The 21,070-nt window shown below is 37.4% G+C and overlaps 1 protein-coding gene across 8 annotated transcripts in view; it reads left to right on the top strand.

Moving 5' to 3' along the window:
- Birc6 (baculoviral IAP repeat containing 6) overlaps window positions 1-21,070 on the top strand; it is a 212,831-nt gene that overhangs the window by 100,511 nt on the left and 91,250 nt on the right. For all 8 annotated transcript variants that reach the window (XR_006150162.1, XM_042696666.1, XM_042696665.1 and 5 more), the window contains 9 exons: window positions 3,776-3,907; window positions 5,407-5,622; window positions 7,644-7,827; window positions 8,389-8,544; window positions 10,472-10,605; window positions 11,082-11,235; window positions 16,380-16,496; window positions 18,862-19,016; window positions 19,758-19,884. Coding sequence is in view for 7 of the 8 variants with exons in the window: in XM_042696666.1 (XP_042552600.1) it covers window positions 3,776-3,907; window positions 5,407-5,622; window positions 7,644-7,827; window positions 8,389-8,544; window positions 10,472-10,605; window positions 11,082-11,235; window positions 16,380-16,496; window positions 18,862-19,016; window positions 19,758-19,884 (1,375 nt within the window). In the remaining variant the exon portion in view is untranslated. The remainder of the gene's footprint in view (window positions 1-3,775; window positions 3,908-5,406; window positions 5,623-7,643; window positions 7,828-8,388; window positions 8,545-10,471; window positions 10,606-11,081; window positions 11,236-16,379; window positions 16,497-18,861; window positions 19,017-19,757; window positions 19,885-21,070) is intronic.

The raw sequence follows: 21,070 nt of genomic DNA on the forward strand, positions 1-21,070 counted from the left end.
AGATTCCCTGAATTCCTCTTTTCATCATCCTGTGTTTTTGTTCAATTCCTTTATTTTGTTAACTTGAGATTTGTGCATTCCATTGAGAGTATTTGGTCTTTTTTCTTTTTTTCTGGTGATAATCAGATTTTGTAGTCAGGGCTTTGAACTTATCAGGTAGGTTTTCCACCAGTTGAGTCATACTTTTTTTCCCTTATTTTTGCTTGCCTGGGCTACAATTCCTTTTACACCTGCCCTGTAGTTGGGATGACAGGTGTGAGTCGCCACATCTAGTTTATTGTTTGAAATGGGGTTTTATTAACTTTTATGTGGATTAGTCTTAAACCAAGACCCTTCCTTTCCCACTTCCCAGTAACTGGGATTATAGGTGGAGATTACCACCCTGGGCCTATTAAATGATTTTCTAAGGCATTGTTTGTGAATTATGTAGTAGGTATTCTTTTCTTGATGGTTTCTTTTTCTTAAAATGCTATTTTTGAGGTTTACATTGAGTATATCAGTAGTTTACTTTTTTATTGCTGAATACTATTCCATTCTTTGTTCCTAAATATTTTCCTGTTGATAAACCCTTTAGTTTTTGACTTATGTTTTTGTTCCTATTTTTTTTTTTTAATCTCAGCAAATAAAGACTTAAGTATACTTACTGTAAAACAAAAACGTTCTTATTCTAGAGATTTATGGTAGAATATATGCTTTGCATCTTCCTAATACCAGGATAAAAAAAAGTACCCTTTTCTACAGAAACACTATTCCTGTACTAGTTCCTATGTGTTAAGTAATGTTTGTCTAAGTTACGTAAGGTGAAATTAGATTTCATATAAAAATCTTGATTTATCATGGTGAAGAAAGCTTTGAGCCTGGTTTTTTTTAACATTGGAATAGGCATAAAATATTTTTCTCTTGTTTTTGATCTATAAACTTGATAACTGATGCTTTCCAACAATGTGAAGTGCATTTTTTTCTGTAGTACCTAGACTCTGACTCTGAGCTTAATTTTGCTCAAGGCTAGTATTCTACCACTTGAGCCAGAGTACCACTTCCAGCTTTTTTTTGTTCAAGCTGGCATTGAACTACAATGCTCAGATCTCAGCCTCCTGAATAGCTGAGATTACATGCATGAGCCACTGGTGCTAGCCCTTCTTAAGTACTTTTAACTGATCTTTAGAAACTTGCATTCTTTCAAATTCAACTTAAATTTATTGGGCATAACGTATATGCTTGCTACAGTTAATTTTGTGTATGAAATTTGAAAACAAAACCCTGTTGCATATCTTTTTAAAATGTTACTATTTAGTTCTTTGTTATGGACATTATTTCACTGGTAAAACTAGAAAGTGGTGTAAGAAATAATTTTTGGTAGAGTAGTAGTATTATTTTGATGATTGTATTGTGTTTATTAAAAGATATTATTTCTAGGAAATAAACCCTAATATATTTAGGGTGACTGAATGTCAGTTTGCTAACTTACTCTCAGATAATTTAGAAAAAAAATGCAATTCAACAATAAGTAAAATTAATTTCATTTAAAATTATATTTTCTTTTGATTATACTTGTTGCATATTTTAACTGTGGGTCTCCCAGTCGAAAATATAATTAGAGTAGGCAGTTGGAGAATGTATGTTTTGAATATCCAAGCCTAATATACTGGACTTGCAGATTTCTGCATTAGAGGCCTTTGGTGATCATTGTCAGGATGTTGAGAACATCAGAAGTTGATCTGGTCAGTTTAGTAATGGGTCACTCAGGAGTTTATGGAATTCTGTTGCATTTATATTGCTTTAGATGTTTCCACTGACACTGTCTAATTGATTTAACAAGCATCAGTGCAGGTTAGTGATATAGTTCAGTGGTAGAGCATTTGCCTAGCAAGTGTGAGGCAGAGACATCTAAAATCAATACACTATCAAATCGAGTGTTTAGAAGGCTTCTTTGCTTTAAAGATGCCACTTCTTGCTGGGTCCTCCTATAAAGAGCTGGCCTTCTTTCCTTCTTCCCTCCCTTTATCCCTCCCTCCCTCCTGCTCTCCTTCCCTCCCTCCTTCTCTCCTTCCCTCCTTTTTCTCCATTCTTGGTCATGCTTGGGTTTGAACTGAAGGGCTTACTTGCACTCTGCTACATGAGCCATACCTTCAGTCTTACTTATTGTTGGTCATTTTTGGAGATGAAGTCTCATAGAATTTACTGAACTGGCTGGCTTTGAATTTTGAACCTCTGGATGTCAGCCTCCTGAGTAGTTAGGATCATAGACCTAAGCTACTGTGTCAGGCTAAGATATACTCTTTGTCAAAGTTTGCATGTAAGTCTATGGTTATTTGAATTAAAAAAAAAACCATTAAACACAGTCACACCAATATATTTACTATTCTCTATGGAAATTCCTATCAAAGCAAAACTAAGAATCCTTTAAAAATCCTAAACATTTTAAAAGTAAACAGTTTCTTTTTACTATTAAAAATATAGAGTAGCTGGGCGTTGGTGGCTCACATCTGTAATCCTAGCTACTCAGTGAGGATCAAAGCCAGCCTGGGCAGGAAATTCCATGAGACTCTCAGCTCCAATAAACCACTCGGAAAATGGGAAGTGGTGCTGTGGCTCAAGTGATGGAGCTCTTGCCTTGAGCTGAAAAGCTGAGGACAGCGCTCAGGCCCAGAGTTCAAGCCCCACAACCCTCAAAAAAAAAAAAAATAGTATAGAGTTTGCTTGTACAACAGTCTTTATGATTCTCTGATTGTTTTTTATGGAGGTGGTACTGGAATTTGAACTCATTGTCTTCCACTTGCTAGGCTGGCACTCTACCACATTTCTAGTGTTTTTTTAAATTCATTTTTATTTTTTGATGTACTTTTTGGATAGGATCCCTCATTTTTATCCCGACTAGTTTAGACTGTGATACTCCTATTACATTCCTGCATAGCTGGAGGTACAGGTGTGTACCACCATGGCACCCTTTTTTTTTTTTCTCTTTCTTTCTTTCTTTCTTTCTTTCTTTCTTTCTTTCTTTCTTTCTTTCTTTCTTTCCTTCTTTCTTTCTTTCTTTCTTTCTTTCTTTCTTTTTTTTTGGGTCAGTCGTGGGGCTTCAACTCTGGGCTTGGGTGCTGTTCCTACGCTCTTGAGCTCAAGGCAGGCTCTCTACTGCTTGAGCCACAACGCCACTTCTAGTTTTCTAGTGGTTTATTTGAGATTAGAGTCTCAAAGGACTTTCTTACCTGGGCTGGCTTGTTCAAAGATCCTCAGATCTCAGCCTCCTGAGTAGCTAGGATTATAGGCATGAGCCACCAGCGCCTGGCCATGGCACCTTATTGATTGAGATAGAGTCTTACTATCATTTTGATTGGGCTGACAGTAAACTGAAGTTCCTTCCAGTATCTCCCTCCTAAGTAGCTAAGATCACTGGCCTTAGTCACTGTATCCAATTAACCAGCCATAAGGTGAAAGTAGAGGTGTGGCCCAAATGATAGAGGGCAGGCTGTGAGCTAAGGGAAATTGTGGGGGTAGAGGAGAGAAAGAAAGCAATAGTACCAACCCCTGAGTTCAGCCTCTATACTGGCCAAAAAAAAAAAATACACATATATATTCCTACGTGTCTCATTACTACATGAGAGGATTATAATGATTTACAGTTTTTGTTTTTAACATTAAAAAATTATCATTAAGGAGTTGTACAAAGGGTTACAATTTCATGTCAGATTATAAGTACAATGCTTCTTGGGCATTTTTACCCCTCCGTTCACTTTAACATTGTTATTTTTAAGATCAAGTTTATTTTTATTTTAAGCAACTTAACCTACTAAAAGCAAAGCAGAAGGCTTTGGTGGAACAGATGGAGAAAGAAAAAATACAAAGTAATAAAGGATCATCATATAAACTCCTGGTAGAGCAAGCAAAACTAAAGCAGGCTACTTCAAAGGTATGATACATGCTTTTTAATGTAATTATCTCAGAATAGTGATTTTCTTTTTAGTATTTTTAAATTTTTAAGGTAATCTTTTATCAAGATTAGCAGATTTAAACATAATTTGTTCTGCTTATCAATAGAAAATTTGTTAGCTTTTAACTCAAATATAAACATAGGGCTTTATTGTTCCCAGTGTATTACCTTCAAGTGGATTGAGGTAGATTAAATTGAAGATATGAATCAATAGACAGTTTTTCCCAGATAGCATTTGAAGGGCCTATTTAGTACTGTCATAGTTTAATACACAAGTGTACAGAACAACCATTGATGCCATTTAAAAAAATAAAATCTATTTAAAGTAAAAACTTTGACATCTCTGTTTCCCTTAGTTTTGTTTTGAAAGATTTTCAGTGGTTTAGAACAGAAACTTGTTTTGAATCTACTGATACACAAACCTGAATGTAGCTTGTCTTTTCCACATGCAAATGCAGATTTAATGTGATATTTAAGTAGTTGTTAAAAATTGCCTGGAATGATGCCACACGCCTATAGTCCTAGCACTTGGGAGCCTAGCCTCAGGCAGGAGGATTGTGAGTTCAAGTCCAGCCAGGACTACATGATAAGAACTGGTCTCAAAAAGAGCCTCATAAAATTTAAGAATAATAATTTGGTGTATAATATGTACATATGTGTTTGTATATATGTATATGTGCATATGTCAAAAAGTTTTGTTTCTATAAATATGGAACTAGCGTATATTTTAGAATAATTACAATAACATTGTACTGAAAATCAGTGTGTTTTCTATTCTTTTTTTTTTTTTTTTTTTTTGTAATAAGGATTTTACTCAAAGCACTCTACTGTTTTGAGCTAGTCCTGTTAGATTTAGGCATCATCTATCAGTCTTCTGAGTAGGTGAGATCATGGTGTGTACCATCTTATTGTGTTTTTGACATAGGTTGTTTGGCCTCAAATCATTATCCTTTTGTCTCTGTTAGAATTACAGGAAAACACTGTCTTGCCAGGTTAAAAAGTTAGCCGGGCGCTGGTGGCTCACTTCTGTAATCCTAGCTACTCAGGAGGCTGAGATCTGAGGAATCGCGGACAGTACCCCGGCCCAGAGTTCAAGCTCCTTGACTGACCACCCCCGCCCCCCCCCCCAAAAAAAAAAAAAGAAAAAAAGAAAAAAAGTTTTCTTTATCACCAACTTTGTATAAATTACATTTAGGATGTTTTGATAGTATTTACTTAAATTGGTAGAGTTGGCCTAATATTTTCCAATGGCCTTTTTGTAGAATTTTACTTTACTGAAATTCTGTTATATACTAATCAACTTAGCCTCACTAGGAAATATTGATTATAGATTTTAATAAACTTTACCTTTGAATGTATGGTTTATGTAAAATTTTTGTTAGATGTTGTATGTTAATATTTTCCTTTCATATATAAATATATACTGATAATTTTCATGAACTAATCAGTGATTTTATTACTGTAAATTTTTTATCCAGCATTTCAAAGATTTAATACGTTTGCGTCGGACAGCAGAATGGTCCCGTTCAAATATAGACACAGAAGTTACAACAACAAAAGAAAGTCCTGAGATAGAGCCACTGCCATTTACTCTGGCACATGAACGTTGTATTTCAGTAGTCCAAAAACTTGTTTTATTTCTCCTCTCAATGGATTTTACATGTCATGCAGATCTCTTACTATTTGTTTGTAAGGTAAGTCAACTACTGTGTATAATCTATAAGTATATAGGGTCCAAGAATGTACTTAGAATGGATGTTGTTTTAAATTGATTTTGATTAAGAAAAATTATAACTCCTTTGGTTTTGTTGTTTTACAGTTACTTAGGTTAAACATTTTTAAAGACATATTCCTAAGGGAAATGGTTTAAAGTTTAATTGGTTTATATTTTGAGGGCTTGAAATATAAATAACTTGGGAATACTTATTTCAGACTTACTTTTGTTATCTTAATTAAAATAGCCAATATACATATATACATATATGTCAAATAATTTTTTCCTAAAAACTTTTATTGTCAAGATTGTTTTCTTGGGCTGAGAAGGTGGCTCAGTGGTAGACTGCTTTCCCTGCATGCATGAGGCCCTGGGTTCGATTCCTCAGCACCACATAAGCAGAAAAAAGCTGGAAGTAGCACTGTGGTTCAAGTGGTAGGGCGCTAGCCTTGAGCTGAAGAGCTGAGGGACAGTGCCCAGACCCAGAGTTCAGGCCCCATGACCACCCCCCCCCCCCAAAAAAAAAAAAAAAAAGATTGTTTTCTTTCTTTCCTTTTTTCTTTCCTTTTTGGTCGATCATGGGACTTGAACTCTGGGTCTAGGCACTGTCCCTGAGCTCTTTTGCTCAAGGCTAGTGTTCTACCATTTTGAGCCACAGCACCACTTCTGGTTTTCTGGTGGTTAATTGGAGATTGGAATTTCACTGACTTTTCTGCTGGGCTGGCTTTGAACTGTGATCCTCAGATCTTGGCCTCCTGAACTAGGATTACAGGTGCTACTGGTGCCTGGCTATGATTGCTTTCTTATAGCATGCTCTTTTTTTTTAATAGATATGATTTTTAGGTATTCCACTCTGACTTGATATTTAATCTATTTGATTATATATTTTCCTATTCTATTTTAAGTGATTGCCTCCGCCTGCCCCCACCTTTTTTTTTTTTTTTTTTGGCAGGAGCCTCTTTCTAGGAAAACATTCTTTTTTTTTTTTGGTCGGTAGTGAGGCTTGAACTCTGGGCCTGGGCACTGTCCCTGCGCTCTTCAGTGCAAGGCGAGCTCTCTACCACTTGGGCCACAGTGCCACTTCTGCTTTTCTAGTGGTTTATTGGAGATAAGAGTCTCACGGATGCCCCGGCTTGCTTTGAACTGTGATTCTCAGATCTCAGCCTCCTGAGTAGTTAGGATTACAGGCTTGTGCCACTGGCGCCCGGAAAACATTCTTTGTCTTGTGTTATGATACCAGTTCTTTTTTTTTTTTCGGGGGGAGGGGGGGGTCCAGTCGTGGGGCCTGAACTCTTGGCCTGGGCGCTGTCCCTCAGCTCTTTAGCTCAAGGCTAGCACTCTACCACTTGAGTCACAGCACCACTTCTGGCTTTTTTTCTTTTTTGCTTATGTGGTGCTGAGGAATCGAACCCAGGGCCTTATGCATGCAAGGCAAGCACTCTACCACTGAGCCACCTTCCCAGCCCATGGATACCAGTTCTTTTTTTTTTTTTTAAACCAGGGCTGAGAACCGAACCCAGGGCCTTGCGCGTGCCAGGCGGGCGCCCTTCTGCTGGGTTAAACCCCCAGCCCCGATACCAGTTCTTAAGGGACTATTTGACACTAAAATCATACATGAATCATTACCAAAGTGCCAAAGTGTTGATTGATTGCAATTTATTTCTGCATTTTTATGCTTTCTCTTTTTGAAATTTTATTAATAAGTAGTTGTACAAAGAGGTTACAATTCCGAAAGTCAGGTCATGAATATAATGTATCTTGACCATGTCACCTCTTCTGTTATTCTCTTCTATTTTCCCCTCCCATTCCTACCCTCAGGTTATATAATTTAGTTTTTACTCAGTGTACATTGACTATAATAATTGCATTTGCTCATCCTTCCTCCTTCCATTCACGTGCTCCCCCTTTCCCTCCTCCTAAGAAACATGTTTCCACTACCTGCGTATTTGCTAGTATTATTTTTTAATTGTGAGAGTTATGATTCTGTAAAATGTATTACAGGTTCTTGCACGCATTGCAAATGCCACAAGGCCAACTATTCATTTGTGTGAGATTGTGAATGAACCACAACTGGAAAGACTGCTGTTACTTTTGGTTGGAACTGACTTCAATAGAGGAGACATATCTTGGGGTGGTGCATGGGCTCAGTATTCCTTGACTTGTATGCTACAGGATATTTTAGCAGGTTTGTCAGTATTTTTTCTTTGGTATATCAATTAAGCTGTCGTTCTTCGTTACAATACTCTTTGAAGGACATTGCAACTTAAAAACATAAGAGTTCTGGGCTGGGAAGGTGGCTCAGTGGTAGAGCGCTTGCCTTGCATGCATGAGGCCCTGGGTTCGATTCCTCAGCACCACATAAGCAAAAAGAAAAAAGCCAGAAGTGGCGCTGGGGCTCAAGGGGTAGAGTGCTAGCCTTGAGCTGAAGAGCTAAGGGACAGCGCCCAGGCCCAGAGTTCAGGCCCCACGACCGGACCCAAAGAAAAAAAAAACCTATAAGAGTTCTTTTGAACAATGTTATAATATTAGCAACTATTTAATATTACTTTTGTATTTAATTATGTTGACATTGTGGGTAAATGTTAGCTTTTAGACGTTTTCAATACCAGTGGCATGCTGCTTACCTAGTTCTTTATAGGACACCGAGAAAATCACTCCCCCTACGTTTTCTTTATTTGTTAAATAAATAGCAATAATAAGAATGTGTATATTTTTCAAGTGCTTAGGCTTCTCTCATCAAATACAGGGGAATTGTTGGCTCCAGTAGCTGCAGAAGCCATGGAGGAAGGACCAGTGGGGGATGATGTGGGAGCTACAGCTGGTGACTCTGATGACTCTCTGCAGCAGTCTTCTGTTCAGTTGCTGGAAACGATAGATGAGCCTTTGACACATGATATAACAGGTAAATCTTAATGTATCACAATATCCTTTAGTTACTTATAGGAAATGAAAGTATGACTCAAAGAATAATACTAAAGTATTAAATTGATTTTTACGTTTTTCTGTTATACCTTTGGTATTATAAACATCAAATTATTGTCTTGATAAATACATTTTACACTGGTAGTTTGAAAGTATGAAAATATTATTTCCTAATGTTCTGCTTATTTTGATTATTATATGTTGATTAAAATGTGTAGAAAATACTTGAGCTGAGTGTTCATCTGGTCACCAGTGGCTCATGCCTGTAATCCTGGCTACTCAGGGGGCTGAGATCTGAGAATTGCAGAAAAGTCACCATGAGATTCTTACCTCCAGTTAACCACTCAAAAACTGGAAGTGGAGCTGGAGTTCAAGGTGGTAGAGCACTAGTTTTGAGTAAAAAGAGCTGCTCTGAGATAGTCTCAGGCCCAGAGTTCAATCCCTACAACCAACCGAAAAAAGAAAGAAAAAAAAAAGAAAAAGAAACATAGTGTTCAAGATGAGATTAAAGATCCAGATTTTGAGGTACTTTAAGGTGCTTTCTTTTAAAAAATTTGATTTGAAATTTGCATGCACAGTTCATCATGATCTGGCTGTTCCTTCCTTTTCAAAATACTATTTTTGTTATTGTTCCAAAGGTGTAAGATGGTCGTTATTTTCAACTCTTTGTTGTTCCTTAATCTTAGATTTGCTAATCACTTTTACATGGTATTCTCTTTATGCGGATTAAATTTACTCTTTTTCTTCATGATAAAGTCCTCCATATCTCAAATTATCATGTCAGGCCTGCCTCCAAGAGTCGTTCACTGTCACTCCCAGCAGAATTGAGAGCTGTGCCCACTGTATTTCCGCTGTGCTCTGCCAGCACATATCTATCATGTTGTAGTTTAGTTATAGTGCATCTCCACTCTTTGACTGTTGAAGAGCAGAGAACTGTCTTATTAGTCTTCATGTATTTATACTGAAATGCTAGCAAAGGCTAGTATTTATTTTAGCTATTTTATAAATACATGAATGAGAAAGATGGGAAATTGAGTGTTATATGCTATAGAAAGTTACTTAAAAATTTAAGATTAAATTAATTTCTAATTACTAAATTAAAAATAAGGTAAATAATGGTTTTATAACTTGAACCTATGCTTTTCAAGTTGTACTAGATATAGTGTATAAAATACTGTAAGATGAATTATGTAATCAGTATAACGTAGCTAGTAATATTACTCATTCTAGAAATGTTAATGGTTATTATGCATCACAAACTTTATGCTACATACTTTATTTAGGAAGATACTTGATTTCCTAATGAAAATACCATGAAATAGTCTTGTGCTAGTTCTTTAAATTTTGGTATTTTGCGAGGCATTGGTGGCTCTTGCCTAAAATCCTAGCTACTCAGGAGGCTGAGATCTGAGGAATGTACTTTGAAGCCTAAAATCCTAGCTACTCAGGAGGCTGAGATCTGAGGAATGTACTTTGAAGCATCTAGGCCCTGAGTTTAAGCCCCAGGACCAGGGAGGGGAGAAAACAAAACCAAAACTTCATTGCCTTTTGTTTTTATTATATTTTATGGAGTGATACATTTCCATATTGATTAACAGTTACTTGTTGATTTGTAAAAATGTAGTTTTTAAAATCAGGCATACTTTTTTTTTTTTTTTTGTAGCCAGTTTTAGGTCTTGAACTCAGGCCCTGGACATTCTCCCTGAACTTTCAGCTTTTTGGTACTTAATTAGAGAGAATAGTCTCATGGACTTTACTGCCCTAGCTGAGTAGGATTATAGAGGTGAACCACCAGTGCCCTGCAATATTCCGTAGAGGAAAATACATTGTTTTTTGCAACTAAAAGGAATGTTTCATTTAAGTTTATGTTAATTACTCACCAATAAGTTTTTTTCAATTATTTGAAGGTACACCTCCTCTTTCTTCTTTGGAAAAAGATAAAGAAATTGATCTTGAGCTACTTCAAGATCTAATGGAAGTTGACATTGATCCTTTAGATATTGATTTGGAAAAGGATCCTCTTGCAGCCAAAGTTTTCAAGGTATGTTGTTAGAACATTCTTTGCAACACAAGTTTTTTTCTTAGACTTTTTTTGTATTAATTACTTAAAAGAGAAAAGTAGATGTTTCTAAACAGCCAATCAGTATATTCAAAATACCTTATACACACACACACACACACACACACACACACACACACACACACACACACACACACACACACACACACACACACACACACACACACACACACACTAGAAAAGGAATGAAATGGAGGTAATCTTAAAAAAAAACAATTTGTGCTATAAGGCTGAACAAATGTAGCAGTGGTACTCAATAGACACTGTTGAAAATGAATTATAAGTTGTTGTAAATATTTTTAATTATGAATAGGTTGTGAGAATTTAAAAGTGTGGAGAGTGTTAGTATTTAGTTCAGTTTAAGTTAAAATAATGTAAATTTGTGTTACTCATAAGGAAAGAAAAAGTTAATCACAATTTTTTCCATCTTTTTTAAGCCAATAAGCAGTACATGGTATGATTATTGGGGTGCTGAGTTTGGTACCTACAATTACAACCCTTACATTGGAGGTCTGGGAATTCCTGTAGCAAAGCCACCAGCAAATACAGAAAAGAATGGATCACAGACAGTTAGTGTGTCAGTGTCTCAGGGTAAGTGTGTGTGTGTGCTTGACTATTTTAAGGCTTATGCTGTTCTTGAAAACAACTTGTTCAGCCTGGGAAGGTGGCACAGTGGTAGAGCGCTTGCCTTGCATGCATGAGGCCCTGGGTTTGATTCCTCAGCACCATAGAAGCAAAAAGAAAAAAGCTGGAAGTGGCACTGCGGCTCAAGTGGTAGAGGGCTAGCCTTGAGCTGAATTGCTGAGGGACAGCGCCCAGGCCCAGAGTTCAGGCCCCATGACCGACCCCTCCCCCCCCTCAAAAAAAGAAAACAACTTGTTTAACTGGTCTGGGTGACATAAGTCTTGATCCCAGCACTCAAGATACTTATGTGTGACAGGCCATCTCTGACTTCTGGACAAGATCCAGTGTCAAAAGCAAACAAATGCAAGTTGTAAATTTATGAATACTTTGTTGAAAAATTAAGTCTGGGAGTATTTCTAGGAGGGTTTATTATCAAGTTGTATTGTGAGTACCATTTGCAGCATTCTCGTCACTGTGTTTAGAACTTCAAAATAAGAGAAAAGTATTGAGGGTTGTTGGTAATGATTTTGTTTTAATTTGCTTTCATTATTAAATATTTATAAATATTGAATATTTACTAATTTAGGCATTAAACATATACTTTAAAAAATAGAAATCTTAGCCGGGAGCTGGTGGCTCACGCCTGTAATCCTAGCTATTCAGGAGGCTGAGATCTGAGGATCGCGGTTCAAAGCCAGCCTGGGCAGGAGAGACCGTGAGACTCCTATCTCCAACAAACCACCAGAAAACCGGAAGTGGCGCTGTAGCTCAAGTGGTAGAGCGTTCGCCTTGAGCTGAAGAGCTGAGGGACAGCGCCCAGGCCCAGAGTTCAAGCCCCATGACCGACCAAAAAAAAAAAAAAAAAGAAATCTTAAGCTGGGTACTGCTTAGCTCATGCCTGTAATCCTAGCTACTTAGGAGGTTGAGATCTGAGGATTGCGGTTCAAAGTCAGCCTGGGCAGTCTGTGAGATCCTCTTCCCTCCAGTAAACCACTCAGAAAACAGGAAGTAGCACAATGGCTCAAGTGGTAGAGTGTTATCCTTCAGATGAAGAGCTGAGAGACAATGTTCAGGCCCAGAGTTCATGCCCCATAACTAACCCCCCTCCCCCCCCCCCAAAAAAAAAAAAGAAATCTTGAGCCAGGCACTGGTGGCTTGCACCTGTAATCCTAGTCACTCAAGAGACTGAGATCTGAGGATCATAATTCAAAGCCAGCCTGGATGGGAAACTCTCTGAGACTTATCCCCAATTAACCACCAAAAAGCTGAAGTAGAGATGTGGCTTAAGTGCTAGAGTGCTAAGCTAACCTTTAGCAAAGAAGTTCAGGAACAGCACCCAGACTACTAAGGTCAAGCCCCATGACCAGCACCAACAAAAAAAAAAAAAGTGTTGCAAGTTTACTAAATGTTTGTTACTTAAACCTTTTTAAACCTTTTCAGACCAAGTTACTAATCTATTATTTTTGTTGTTTGATTTAAAAAGCTTGACATTTTTCTACATAAGTAATGAGGAAACATTCACCGAAATTAGGAAATTTACTAGTGTTCTATACTGAGAGTTAACTTTTAGCAATTTTCCATATAATATCACTTACACACATGGACCCAGTGCAAAACCATGCATTCAAATAGTTGTGGTATCTCTTTTGTTCAGTTGGAAAAAGCTGATTTTAATGACCTTGACAATTTTGAAAACAATAATGTTATTTGATAAATTCCTCCTTCCAAATTTGTGTTTATATTGTTTCCTTATGTTTTGGATTCAAGTTATGTATCTTAGCAGATTGTTGCAGAAATCATAGTCTATTTTTCTCCTTGCATTTTATTATTAGGCTTGTGAGTGTGTGTGTGTGTGTGTGTGTGTGTGCGCGCGCGTGGGCGCATGTGTATGTGCACGTGTGTGTGCACATGCTCACATGTGCATTTTCCCAGGAGGTCCTAGGTAACGGGTCCTTGTCCTTGTCCTTAGCTTTTGTGTTCAAGGCTAGCCTGCTATCACTTGAGCCACAGCTCTAGTTTCAGCTTTTTTTGGTGGTAATTGGAAAAGTAATTGATCTGTTTTTCAGCCATGATCCTCAGATCTCAGCTTGTTGCATTGCTAGGATTTCAGGTGTGACTCTTGTGCCTAGCTATTTTAACTCCTCTAAAGTGTAGTTGATGATTATCAAGTAAAGTCACAAGATTATTTTTGATATTTAAATTGTCTTAGTCTTCTTCTTTTTTATTTTTTGGCAATCATGGGGCTTGAACTCCTGGCCTGGGTGCTGTCCCTCAGCTCTTCAGCCCAAGGCTAGCACTCTACCACTTGAGCCACAGCACTATTTCTGATTTTTCTGGTGGTTGGAAAGTAGAGTCTTACAGATTTTCCTGCCCAGGCTGGCTTTGAACTGCGATCCTCAGATCTCAGCCTCCTGAGCAGCTACAGCTAGTATTACAGGCATGAGCCACTGGCTCCCAACTAAATTCTCTTAATCTTGAAGAATAGAATTTCCTTAAATGTGGTCTCTTTGAGATTTTTAATTAAAAAAAAATTAAATTTTGGGTGCCCATCCTGGAGCTTAAACTGGGCCTAGGCTCTGTCCTTGAGATTTTGTGCTCAAGACTAGCTACCACTTTAGCCACATCGCTACTTCTTGTTTTTGGTAGTTAATTAGAAATAAGAGTCACAAGGACTTTTCTGCTGGTTTTGAATTGAGGTCCTTAGAACTTAAGACTCCTGAGAGGCTAGAATTACAGGTGTGAGCCACCTTCTTGAAGTTTTTTTGAGATGTCCTTATCATTTTGTGAGCATTTTTTCTTCTGGGAGAAAAACCTAATGCCCCAAACTCATCATTTACTCTATTTGCCCCAATCTGGAAATTGGTCCTGCCTGCCTGCCTGCCTGCCTGCCTGCCTGCCTGCCTGCCTGCCTGCCTGCCTGCCTGCCTGCCTGCCTGCCTGCCTGCCTTCCTGCCTGCCTGCCTGCCTTCCTTCCTTCCTTCCGCGTCATATAATGCATTTTGAAGTTTTAAAAGGTGGAATATAGTTAAGAAACTATAATTTTGTTGATACACACTTATTGGTATTTTTGGTGGCTGTTTTGCATGCCCTTTTGTTAGAGTAAACTTGTATGTTTGTACACACACATTTACCTATGTATATTAAATAGGAGATTCACATTTACATATCTAGTTACAATAAAACTGTAGGGTTTGTTTTAACAGTTATATTTCTTTCTGAATGAGAAACCTGGCTCTCAATATGTTTATTATTGCTGAGTGTTGGTATAATCCTAGCTACTCAGGAACACAATTTTGAAGAAAGCCAGGCAGAAAATTCTGTGAGATTCTTATCTCCAATTAACCAGCAAAAGGCTGGTAGTGCAAGTATGGCATAATTGGTAGAGCACCAGCCTTGGCATGAAAAAGCCAAGGAGAGTGCTAAGTCTTGAGTTCATTCCCAGCATCAGCAGATAAAAAGCTTAATATATATGTTCCATTGTCTTCACTTAAAGTTTTTAATTAACCAATTTCTGCATTTATATCACCAATGTCATTTTTTTAAATTGTGAAAATACTGTACAGAGGGGTTACGATTACATGGGCAAGTTAATGAGTAAATTTCTTATCAAGCATTGTAGCCTCCTCCTTTGTTTCCCTTTCCCATCCTGTCCTCCCCCGCTCCCCCAACCAACCCTCCTCCCTCACCCCTACCAAAGTTGTATAGTTCGTTTTTGACATACGACTTATACGTCTCATTGTTGCAATGGATCCACCTGTATCCCTATTTAAACGATTTGTTTTTTCCCTTCCCCTCCACAAATTATAACAACATCAAATACAGTGAAAGCAGGGGTTATACCGTAGGGGAGAGACATACAAAGCAACAAAGAAATCATCTTATAAATGTGTTAGAAACAATCGCATGAAAGAAAAAAACATTTGAATACATATCTTAGGGTTCATTTCCCTAACATCAACTTATCTGACCTTTTCTGCTTGTCTCAGACATATACTAGTAATTGCAAATAAGGGAAACCATGGGACCTATGTTTCTTTGGGCCTGGCTTACTTCACTTAATGTAAGTTTTTCCAAGTCTTTCCATTTCCTAACAAATGAGGCAATGTCATTCTTTCTGATGGAGGCACAGAATTCCTTTGTGTATATATACCACATTTTCTTGATCCATTCATCTTATGAGGGGCATCTGGGTTGGTTCCATATCTTAGCTATGGTAAATAAGGCTGCAATAAACATAGTCGTGCTGGTAGCTTTAGTGTGGTCTTGTTTGTGAATATTTGGATAAATGCCCAAAAGTGGGATTGCTGGGTCATAGGGGAGCTCTATGTGGAGTCTTTTGAGGAACTTCCATACTACTTTCCAAAGTGGTTGAACAAGTTTACACTCCCACCAACAATGCAGTAAGGTTCCCTTCTGGCCACATCCCTCCAGCATCTGTTGTTATTAATGAGTTATTGATTATAGCCATTCGAACTGGGATGAGGTGGTATGTCAATGTTGTTTTGATTTGCATTTCTTTTATGGCTAGGGAAGTTGAGCATTTCTTCATGTGTCTGTTGGCCATCCTTCTTTCCTCTTCAGAGAAGTTTCTCTTTAAGTCTTTAGCCCACTTATTTAACCAATGTCATATTTTTAACCCCCTTTGAACAGGATTTTTTCTTGCTCCAGCTCTGATAATATATTGCCATGCTGTATCTTTAGAAGGGTACATTCCTTACTCTTTCTTTTTTTTTTTTTTGTCGGTCGTGGGGCTTGAACTCCAGGCCTGGGCGCTGTCCCTCAGCTCTTCAGCTCAAGGCGAGCGCTCTACCATTTGAGCTACAGCGCCACTTCCGGTTTTCTGGTGGTTTATTGGAGATAGGAGTCTCACGGTCTTTCCTGCCCGGGCTGGCTTTGAACCGCGATCCTCAGATCTCAGCCTCCTGAGTAGCTAGGATTACAGGCATGAGCCACCAGCGCCCGGCTCCTTACTCTTTCTTATATTCAAAACATACACATTTTATTTTAAGAAGTAGGGCTTGTATAATAATGAAGAAAATTACTTTTATGACTGTAATAATCTTATGACGATAGTCACTAATAATGTTTTCCCCTGTTAATTGCTTCTGTAGCCTTAGATGCTCGCCTGGAAGTTGGACTTGAACAGCAAGCAGAACTTATGTTAAAAATGATGTCTACTCTTGAAGCAGATTCCATTTTGCAAGCATTAACAAACACATCACCTACCTGTAAGTAAAATGATCATTGTTAGATTATTCCAGTGGATTTATTTCCCAAGTATTTTCATGTGATTTTAGCAAGAACAAATTTACAGATTTCTGTCTATTGTCTATAAGAACAAAATTTTTATCTGTTGTCTATCTCACTGCAAGGATAGGCACAGATTGAAAGTAAAAGGATAGAAAGTGATATGTCATGCAATTGGAACCTGACAGCCAGCACAAGATCTGTACTCATATCTCTTTTTTTTTTTAGGAGAGGAGGGCTTAAAATTAAAAAAAAAAAAAAAAATTCATATCTTTCAAAGTGACCTTCAATCATTAGTCAGAGGAGATAAATAAGATTCTACTCTATAATAAAGTGAACTACGCATGTGTTTAGATTTATTGACTATATATATGCAAAGCATGTCAATGTTCCAATTTTATAAAACAAATATTACTAGATATAAACAGATAAGTACATATAGTAATAGTGGGTAACTTTTCATGTCCAAATTTTAGTAATAGACATCCAGACCAAAAATAGCAAAGAAACTTTGGTTAAGCTACACCGTAGGTCATGTGATCTCAACAGACATCTACATTATATTCCAACAGCTGTGAAACACCTGTTCTTTTTTTTTTTTGGGTCCGGTTGTGGGGCCTGAACTCTGGGCTTGGGTGCTATCCCTCAGCTCTTCAGCTCAAGGCTAGCGCTCTACCACTTGAGCCACAGCGCCACTTCCAGCTTTTTTTTCTTTTTGCTTATGTGGTGCTGGGGAATCGAACCCAGGGCCTCATGCATTGCAAGGCAAGCGCTCTACCACTGAGCCACCTTCCCAGCCTCGAAACACCTGTTCTTTCCAGTAACAGTGGAGCTTTCTTCCAAGTAGATCAAATATTAAGCTAAAAAATGTTTTAACAAGTTGAAATAATTTTTTGTAGCTTATTAAATCATAGAGAAGTAAAACTAGCAATCTATAATGAGAAACTACAAAAACTGTGGACAAATTTAACAGTATACTCTTTACTTATCAGTGGTTCATTGAAGAAATCTGGGAGGAAATTAAAATACTTGTAGAATAAACTGAAAATGAAAACACCACTTAGAACAATGGAGATTTAGTAGTTTGTTTTATTAAGAAAATTTATAGTTATAACTGCCCACATTAAAACATTAGGAAGATCTCAAATAGTGCAATGATTCTTCTCAGCATTTTACACAAACAAGACAACCTAATCTAAAATTAGTAGGTTGAAAAAAATACTAAAGGGTGAAAATGAATGAAATGGACACTAAATGAGCAATATCAATGAATCCACGAAACAGAATATTTTTGAAAGTTTAAACTGTCAAATTAACCAAAAGAAAGAGAAGACAAATAAAAGTAGAGATACAAAGGTAATATCAAAACATATACCAATGAAAGCCAGAGGATTATCAGGGAATAATTTGAAAATCTCCAATAAACTTGCAAGTCATACATGTGTATTACCAAAGTTAACAAAGAGAATATGAACAGCTTAGATGTATAATGAGCAAGAAGGTTGAGACAGTAAAAAATAAATACATGAATGAATGAAGAAAGGTTCTTGACTGGACAGAATCAGTCTCTCCCCCCTTTTTCTTTCCCTCCCTCAATTCTTCTTAATTCCTCTTATTTTTCTTGTTTTTGATACTTAAAAATATTAAGTAGTTTATAAAGAGGTTTCAATTTTATCAGTTTGAGTACAGTGCTTTTTGGTCAGTGTCACCCCTTCTGTTGTTTTCTCCAGAATCATTTCTGAATATTGCAGACAATGAAGGGTACTTGTGGCTCATGTTTTACTCAGGAGGCTGAGATCTGAAGATTGAGGTTCAAAGCCAGCCCTGTCAGGAAAGTCTGTGAGACTCTTATCTCTAGTGAACCACCAGAAAACTGGAAGTTGGACTGTGGCTCAAAATGATAGAGTGCTGGCTTTGAGCAAAAGAGCTCAGGGACAGTACCCAAGCCCCAAGTTCAATATGACTGAGGGCCCTCCAAAAACACAAAAAAGAACTATTTCTAATTCTTTTCAAATTGTTCTATAAAATGTGAAGAGAAAGAAAGCCATCAAACACATTCTATCATTCTATTAAGCCTTTATTACCCTGATATAGCAACTGGATGCATGTATACAGTGAAAACACGACTGTAGGCCAAATTACTCTATGAATGGAAGGGATACTGTCCTCAGTGACTGTCCTAGTTACTTTTGTAATATTACAAAACCAAGTATTTTAAGTATATAACTTTAAATCGTTCTACAGAATGCTTTTCAATTGTTTTAAACATTTTTTTTAGCTGTACATACTTATTAGTTGAAATAACTGAATGTTAGGTAAAAATTGTATCTGTATTTTGCTTTTCAGTATCCCAGTCTCCTAGTGGGACAGATGACTCCCTTCTAGGTGGATTACAGGCGGCAAACCCAACCAACCAGCTCATTATACAGTCATCATCTGTCCCAATGTTAAATGTTTGTTTCAACAAACTTTTTTCCATGCTTCAAGTCCATCATGTTCAGGTATGACTTCAGGAGAAAATAGTGTATTTTGACATATTGCTAGTCTGTTAAAAGGTGCACTAAAAGGTCTTTCTTTCATAGCCTGACAGATGTGATTTCTTTATTATGCTCATTGTAGAAGATTTTGGAAGTACTTTAATAGTGATAACTCTTTATTGATGGACCATTTTTATGATTTTTGACTTCTTTTTAAAAAAGTATTTATTAAGCAGTTTTACAAAGGAGTTTCAGAAGTAGATTATGAGTACAGTGCATCTTGGTTAGTATCATTCCTCCCATTGTTCTCCTTCTTTGTTTCCCATTCCATCCCTTCCCTCAAGTTATATAGTTCAGTTTTTGCATAGTATACTTTGAACATAATGATGGTATTTGCACAACCTTTCTTCTTTATTTGTATACCTCTTCCCCCTTGTATTAGTTCTTTAATATCGTCTTAGTTTTATAAACTAAGAGTAGTCTTCTACTATAACCCTGTGATTTAATGAATTGAATCACCTGTTTCAATTTAAGTAAACATTTGTGTATGGTAAATTGCAAATTTAAATTGAGTTAAAATTTGTTTTATTAAGAATTTTGAATTGTATTTTCTTGTCAAATGTATTGAAGTCACTGGAAGAAATATTTATTTGTTTTTGGAAGAAATATTTAATATTAAAAATTCTTTACTTATGACAAGCTTATAAATTAGGACCTTTATATGTACTTTGTCTCTTTTTTTCCTCCTCTCCTTTTTCTTTTTAGTTGGAGTCACTTCTCCAATTATGGCTTACATTAAGTCTGAATTCTAGCTCATCTGGAAATAAAGAGAATGGAGCAGACATTTTTTTATATAATGCTAATCGAATACCTGTTATTTCATTAAATCAAGGTAAGACATTACTAGAAATATCATTATTTTTAGATTATATAAAGGTTTAACATTGTAGTATAAAAACTTTTTTTTCTGTTTTGTTTTGTAAGATAATGTTTCTTGTACTAGAAAGTCATACATTCAGCCCTCTTTTGTCTTTTTAGAATTCACTTATTCATTAATTCTATAAGTATGGTACACCTCTTGATTGGTTCATAGATTGGTTCTTGATTGGGTTCATGGATTAGGGTCTACATTTAAACTCATGTTTAGCATTACCCTCTTTATTTTAAAGAATGTGCAGGAAAAATTCAGCACTCGGGGTTAGCCAACCTGGGTCCAGACCTATATTTGACCTCAACATTCCTATCAGGTCAACTCCTCCATTATAAACCAGGGTAGTATACATTATTCTTGTTTTTATTTGCTAGTCTTGGCACTTGAGCTTCTTGGGTTCAAGGCTACTGCTCTACCCCTTGAGCCACAGCGTGCCACTTTTTTGGCGGGGGGGGGTCAGTCATGGGGCTTGAACTCTGGGCTTGTCCTTGTGCTCTTCAAGGTGAGCGCTGTACTGCTTGAGCCACAGTGCCACTTCTGGTTTTCTAGTGGGTTTATTGGTGGACTTTCCTGCCCAGGCTGGCTTCAAATCCTCTTCTTACCGTGGACTTTCCTGCCCAGGCTGGCTTCAAATCCTCTTCGTGTGTGTGTGTGTGTGTGTGTGTGTGTGTGTGTGTGTGTGTGTGTGTGTGTGTGTGTGTGTGTGTGTGTGTGTGTGTGTGTGTGTGTGTGTGTGTGTGTGTGTGTGTGTGTGTGTGTGTGTGTGTGTGTGTGGCTTGTCCTTGTGCTCTTCAAGGTGAGCGCTGTACTGCTTGAGCCACAGTGCCACTTCTGGTTTGTGTGTGTGTGGCTTGTCCTTGTGCTCTTCAAGGTGAGCGCTGTACTGCTTGAGCCACAGTGCCACTTCTGGTTTTCTAGTGGGTTTATTGGTGGACTTTCCTGCCCAGGCTGGCTTCAAATCCTCTTCTTACCGTGGACTTTCCTGCCCAGGCTGGCTTCAAATCCTCTTCCTACCTGTCTGTGTGTGTGTGTGTGTGTGTGTGTGTGTGTGTGTGTGTGTGTGTGTGTGTGTGTACTTTTTGTGTGTGTGTTTGTGTGTGTGTGTGTACTTTTTGTGTGTGTGTTTGTGTGTGTGTGTGTCCTGGAT

This window comes from Dipodomys spectabilis, unplaced genomic scaffold, assembly GCF_019054845.1.
Source record: "Dipodomys spectabilis isolate Male_0828 unplaced genomic scaffold, ASM1905484v1 ptg000210l, whole genome shotgun sequence".
Taxonomy (NCBI): domain Eukaryota; kingdom Metazoa; phylum Chordata; class Mammalia; order Rodentia; family Heteromyidae; genus Dipodomys; species Dipodomys spectabilis.